At 40.0% G+C, this 7149-nt stretch overlaps 1 protein-coding gene across 1 annotated transcript; it reads left to right on the top strand.

Moving 5' to 3' along the window:
• On the top strand, positions 733-3295 carry LOC107647454 (succinate dehydrogenase [ubiquinone] iron-sulfur subunit 2, mitochondrial). Its single transcript, XM_021105661.1, has 3 exons — positions 733-1614; positions 1721-1730; positions 3124-3295. Exons 1-3 carry the CDS (start codon positions 1014-1016, stop codon positions 3293-3295), a joined length of 783 nt encoding a protein of 260 aa, XP_020961320.1. The 5' UTR covers positions 733-1013.

Raw genomic sequence — 7149 nt, 5'->3', positions numbered from 1 at the left:
TTAGTGAATTACCAAATTCGATTATTTTGTGTAGGCTCCTGATTATGCTATGTCATTTATTATGGTTTCTATTTCTGTCTCATCTCTTTTTTTTCTTCTGTCTTTTTGGCTAAGAATATTTTTCTTTTTGCTTTTAATGTGTAATTATGATTTGAAAGTAATTGTAAAAATTTGGTAATTTGAATACTATTGATACTCTACTAAGTATGTATGATTTTGAATGGTGATGATATTATTCATCATTAAGTGGGAGTGTATAGTATTGGACAATAGTCTGTATGTATTTGTGTGTTCATGAGGATACAAGACATGTGAAATCTAGAAAGCTAAAATGGTTTGTGAGAAAAATTGGTAATTGTCATTTTTTTCTGAGAGATCTTTTCAATTTTGTCATATTTTAAAGGAAAATTAATTATCAAATTATACCTATTTTTTATGTTAATATAGAATGGTTGAAAAGATTTAGTCGATTACAATTTTAAAACAACTTAAAAGTTCATAAAATTTTTTAAAGTTTGTATAATAAAAAAAAATATGAGGCAATAATTTGATAATTAAAATATTTTAATGATTAAAGTATAGGCTTAAAATTTTCTTGAAAATTGTTTTCATATATTACTCTAGTTAATTCTTTTTTTCTTTTTTGAAAAAGAAAAACGGTGCATATGGTGACCACGCGACACAGCTATTCACGACCAGAAAATACACAACGAATGCAGCTTTCCCCACTCACCACGTCGCAACACTCTCTACAAACGCTCAACGTTAAGCCACGTCATCACCAAAATCCTTCTCGCCGCCCTTGCTCCCAAACATCATTCTCCACGGCACGAAAAATAATACCCGATTATCAAGCAATATAAATACACAAGAACCCCAGACAATCAAATCTGAGGCTCCTCTCACAAATATCCATTTTCGTCTAAGGGAAAAAGAAGTCCTACGTGGCGTTTTCATTTCCCATTTCCCTTTCTCCTTGGTCCCTATTGTTCTGTTCTGGTCCTTTCTCAACTATGGCAACCGGGCTGTTGAGGAGGTCTCTGTCTAGGGTTCCATCGTCCTCGGCTTCTAAGCTGGCCCTAATCCGGGCCCACGCGTCGGAGGCTGAAGCCCAGCAGGTCGATGCCAAGGCCCGCGGCACCTCCACGATGAAGACGTTCCAAATCTACCGTTGGAACCCGGACAGCCCGTCGAAGCCGGAGCTGAAGAACTACGAGATCAACCTCAAGGAGTGTGGGCCCATGGTCCTAGACGCCCTCATCAAGATCAAGAACGAGATCGACCCGTCGCTCACGTTCCGCAGGTCGTGCCGGGAGGGGATCTGTGGTTCTTGCGCGATGAACATCGACGGTTGCAACGGCCTCGCGTGCCTGACGAAGATCCCTTCGTCTAACGCATCGACGATCACACCGCTGCCGCATATGTTCGTGATAAAGGATTTGGTGGTAGATATGACTAATTTCTATAACCAGTACAAGAGCATCGAACCGTGGCTGAAGAGGAAGAACCCACCGTCGGTGCCAGGGAAGGAGATCCTTCAGAGCAAGAAGGACCGCTCCAAGCTTGATGGGATGTATGAGTGTATACTGTACCTTTTTTTTTTTTTTAATTTAAGTATGCTTTCTTGTATGTTATGTGTTTGTTGTTATGTCTGTATGGTGGTGGTGGTTGGTTTTATTTTTCTCTGGATTATGGTTTAGAAGTTTGTTCTGAAATATAGGAACTGTTAGGTAGTGTTTGTTTCTGGAACTGGAACTGGGGACTGGAACTCTGTTTGGTGGCCAGAATTTCAATCTTTAGTCTCAATCTCTTAGTTTCTGTCTCCCATTCTCAGTCTCTTACTCTCAGTCTCCCTTTCAAATGCATTAGAAATGTGGTACACTTAATTTGTTTATCAGTTCAGAAATTAGAAAGTCTCTACTGTTTATATTAACTGTATTATTTTCTCTTTGGTTATATTATTTGATGATTGAGTAATTAGTATCAAACATCTCTCTATAGTTCCGGCAATATTGGATAACACTTTGAGCTCTTTCTTTGGCTGTTGTATTTCTTTTAAATTACATCTATATATTATATTGCATGGAAATGAAAACCCCTTTTTTATGGATATTTTCCTGATTTCCTCTATGCTAATAGTGAAAAATTGGATCTTGCTTTCATGTTGCTTCATCTGTTTCCCTTGGCAAGGGATTAATCTTTGGTGATGTGTGCTATTTGCTCTATTTTGTGATCTTGTTTGATTCAGCCTTTTTGTCCTCCCTGCATAGTGTGCTTAATTACAATTTTTGTTAGATTAGACAATCTTTTGAGGTATTCTTCTTCTAACATTTATCTAGAACAAGAACATACTTCATAATTGAGAAAGAAATGATGGTTCTGTGGCCTGTAAAATAATCAGTAGTTTATTATTCAATGGTTGCTTCCCGACGATATATGGTTCTGTTGTGCATGCTTTAAATTCTGTGGGGCTTGTTATTGAGCATGTATGTCCAAGAGTTTGTTAGTTCTTGATTAAAATGATTGATGCGAAAGAGTTTGACGTTTTTGTAACTGAATATGATATTGTAGTTGTAGGTAGTTAATACCTACCTTCCCTTTGTTTCCCCTATATTCGTATTGTTTGCTTTCAAATATTTATGTGATCTTAGTTTGGTAGTTTAGCATACTGTTGTTTCTGTTTTAGTCACTCATGTTATGGTTGTGCAGATCACTGAGTGCAGTAGATATTGTCTTTCATTACTTACTTTTTCTGCTTTATCATGAGTTTTTATATGATAATTGTGCATAGTGCATGTACAAACTTATCATCGTGCTCTATGAATTATTAGCTCCCTGCTTTTCTTCTTGTTTGTATCAGATGTATGGGTAGGTCATACGGTAGTTCTAGCTAACAAACAATGTCATAGATGAACAAAGATTTAAAAATAAATCATTCTCTATTAGGAATGGATAAATTTAAATTGCTTTTTTTACTTACTTAATCATAAGTGTTAGAAGGTGTTTATTTTCTTCTTTCCCATTTAATTTTTGTGCTATATCTTCTGTATTCTGTTAGCCTTTTTTACTAGTCACTTGGTTTGTTGTTTAAACCTAAAACATTGTCTCTGATGAAATTTGCAGGTGGATAAGTGACAGTCGCGACGAGTACACTAAGGAGAGATTGGAGGCCATTAATGATGAATTCAAGCTCTATCGCTGCCACACCATATTGAATTGTGCTCGTGCTTGCCCAAAGGGTTTGAACCCCGGAAAGCAAATCCAACATATCAAGTCACTTCAGCCCAAAGCTTGAAATTCTAATTTTAGAGGCATGATGACGTTTGCATTTCATCATTTATGCTGGGATTTTGTTTTTCCTTCATATGCGGGGGTAAAATAGCCAATAAAAAGCTGAGCCCGCTTTTGTAAAACGTTCTTTTATTTAGAGTGGTCAGTGTTCATTGCTTTTGGAATAAATATTAATGGGCAATTGGATACCAAACTGATTGTAGCCTTTTATTTACACATGCTGCAGTGATTTTGTTTTGCCAAGATCATATTTTATCGTAGTAGGCACGGCTTCACCATTTGTCTAAAGTTGACACACTTTCTTTTGAAGTTTTTTCATGTGAATATCCTCATTTGAAATAATCTGTTTTCTTCTCCATCTCCCCCTCAACTGAATACTCCATTGTGTTGAAGTCTAGCCACTTAGGTCTACAGATCTTGGAAATTGGAATACAAGACTATTTGTTCTGGCATTAATTTTAGGTCTCTGTTATTTGTGCTACTTATGTTTTAATTTTTATTGTTCATCAATGTGTTATATCATTGATTAAGGGCTCTTCATGTGGCTGCTATAAGTGAAATTGTGCTATCAATGTTGTTGCTGATTGTTTATCAGTTTGCTTGCTAAATTGTTGATACAATTGCTTATCATATTTTTTTACCGGATTCGGTTAGTTTTTTGACCGATTAAATTGAGCTTTGGTTTCTGTTCTTATCCTGACCCAACACTATGGCATAAATTCAAATACACCAAAAGGCTCAATCTATAGATTGGCCTTCGTTATCCACCGACCTCTTCAGAAGAGGTTGGATTCAACACAGATTCCTTCCCTAAGAAGTCGGAAAAAAGAGATAGCTGGCAGATAGCTGGCAGAATATAGGTGGCAGTGCAGGTTTGGGTTTGGAGGAGGGGGAAATCGTGATGGAGGATTTGGCTCCGGTAATTGGAAACGCAAAAGAGAAAAATCGCGACATCTGTACACAATTTGAACCAGGGCTGGGGGCTGACTTGGAGGGCGATAATGACCACCACATTGAAGAACAAAGACTGAGCTGGGAAGAGGAGATGGTTGAGAATAAAGAGACTTGGAATTTGGCTGTGGAGTCAGGTGTTCAGTGCAGCGATGAGGAGGATATCATGGCTATCTTGTAGGAGCAGAATGAAGCGATTGCTCTGAAGAGACGACAGGCAAAGCAAAAAGCTAAAATTCGAAGAAGCTGCCCAAAAACTCGTAAACAGGTGTGTAATAACTTTATAAAATGATTCTAAGTTCATGGAATATTAGGGGGTTGGGAGGTTCAGGAAAAGTTGGTATGTTGAGGTACTTCAAAAGTAAGTTTAGATTGGATATGTTGGAGTTGGTAGAAACGAAGAAGGAACTTGTGACTAATCTTGATGTATCTCGTATATGGGGTAGAGACGGAGCATGTTGGGAGTTTGTAAGTTCAATTGGCACTTATGGAGGGTTATTGTTAATCTGGGATGAAGGGATTTTTAAATTGACTAATTGCTACAAAGGAGATAGATGTCTATGTGTAGAAGGGGTGGTGGTAAAAGATAATTTTAATTGTGCTATCTGTTTGGTGTATGGACCTCATGAAAGAGCTAAGAAAGCCTCTGTTTGGGAAGAATTGAGCTATATTGCAGGGCTGGTCCAGGTGCCGTTTTGTTGTTTGGGGGATTTTAATGAAATCTTGCATTTGGAAGAAAGAAAAGGTGCGACTAGATTGTCGGCGTCGGCAGAAGATTTTAGAGCCTGGATAAATGATATGGAATTGACACAGCGGTTGCAGATTGTGTTGCTCAGACATTCTCATGTGCTATGGCGTGGTGTGATAAATAACTTATGTTGTTGATGGCTATAGCGGAGATGACATAGGAGTTATCTTTTTCTGCTTTCAGTTTCATGCTCTACCTGTGTGTGTTGAGCTTCTTTTATTCAAAAAAAAAACTACCCCTAAAATCTCTTAACCCACTTTTAGAAGCTGTATCTCAACAACCCTAAGATAAAGGGATGGTTATCCACCTTCAGAAGTGGAACTACTCCAACGGTGGTTATTGGATCACCACTATAAATACACTGACACCCCTCAGGTATCTCTAAGTTCCAATACTCTCTAAATCTGCTTACCCCCTTGTTAATTTAGGAATCGGAGTGTCTTTGCAGGTACCACCCTTTCATTCTCTCACATACATAACTCGGACGGCGGCTCCCAAACGTAAACCAAGTCGGAGACCTCCCTCCTCTAGCGCTTGGGCCTCACAAACAAGCCCAATCTACCTATCTCAAGTTACTTACGTAACATTGGCGCCGTTGCCCGAGACTTGGGAGATCGACCTATGATGGCGGACGACCTAAACGAGGGTGGAAACATAGCGTCCGATTCTGAACAAGAGAATCAAGATACTAGTAACAATGACAGAGCTATAGTCACTGACCAAGGGGCGACTACTCAGCAGAGAGAAGGCCCCTCAGGGGTAAAGGACCCAAAGGAAATCTCCTCTGAAGCACACAAACCAGGAAAAGAGGGACAGCCCCATGCGGCCAACCTCATGGGATTGCTCCATGGCCACCAAGGACGGCTAGAGCAGCTAGAACAAGAATTAGAGCGACAACGAGAAGCGGAGAGAAACTTAAGGAAAGAGGTCGAGCAACGAAAAGAGCTTGAAGAAAAGTTCTTGAGGTTGGAATCCAATTTCCGAGGTCGAAACTCTCGTAGTGACTGAGAAGACTCTCCCTTGAAAGGAGAAGACCCGTTCAGTAAGGACATAATGAGGGCAAAAGTTTCAAGAAACTTTAAAAGCCCCGATATGGACCTAGACGATGGGACTACCGACCCAAAGCATCACTTGAGTAATTTTAAAAGTCAGATGTACCTAGCCGACGCCTCTGATGCTACTCGCTGTAAAGTCTTTCCGACGACGTTGACAAAGGCAGCGATGAAGTGGTTTGATAACCTCCCCCCAGGTCGGTTACTAGTTTCGACGACCTTTCTCGAAAATTTCTCATGCGATTTTCAATCTAGAAGGATAAAGTAAAGCACGCACCAAGTCTCCTGGGAGTAAAAAAGGAGGTCGGAGAACCTTTGAGGGACTACATGGAAAGATTCAATAAGGCGTGCCTAGAAATTCAAGATTTGCCTACAGAAGCAGTAATCATGGGCCTGGTAAATGGACTCCGAGAAGGTCCCTTCTCTCAGTCCATCTCAAAAAGACATCCGACTTCTTTGAGTGATGTACAAGAAAGAGCTGAGAAGTACATCAATATGGAGGAAAACGCCAGGCTACGAGAGCCAAACTGGTGACTTGGGCATCTCCACTCTTCAAGGGAAAAAGAGAGGGAGCCCAAGAAAAAAAAAAGAAGAAGTCGGGCCTAAAAAGCTCAGGCGATATCACTCTTATACTCCTCTGCGAGTTTTTCTAGTTGACGTCTACAGGAAAATTTGTCACACTGAAAGGCTACCTCCCCCTAGGTCCATCAAGAACAAGAAAGGGGGAAGTCGTAGTGAATATTGTGAGTACCATAAGCTGTATGGTCACTCAACAAATGAGTGTTACAATATGAAAATTGTGATAGAAAAGCTGGCCAGAGAAGGTCCGCTTGACAAATATCTCATGGAAAGGTCGGACCATCATGGTAAGAGAAAGCGAGATGGGGAGGATCGAAGAGATCCACCACCACAGATCCCGGAAAGACACATACATATCATCTCGGGAGGGTTTGCTGGGGGAGGTCTCACCAAGTCATCTCGCAAGAGACACCTGAAGGAAGTCTACCAGGTCGGAGGCAAATCGCCCGACCTCCCAACCATTTCTTTCACTAAAGAAGATGGGTAGGACATTGTTCCAGGACATGATGATCTAGTAGTGATCACCAT

This window comes from Arachis ipaensis, chromosome B06, assembly GCF_000816755.2.
Source record: "Arachis ipaensis cultivar K30076 chromosome B06, Araip1.1, whole genome shotgun sequence".
In the NCBI taxonomy this organism is placed as follows: domain Eukaryota; kingdom Viridiplantae; phylum Streptophyta; class Magnoliopsida; order Fabales; family Fabaceae; genus Arachis; species Arachis ipaensis.
Note: the sequence above shows the minus strand (reverse complement) of the source record. Positions and strands in the feature narration are given on the sequence as shown.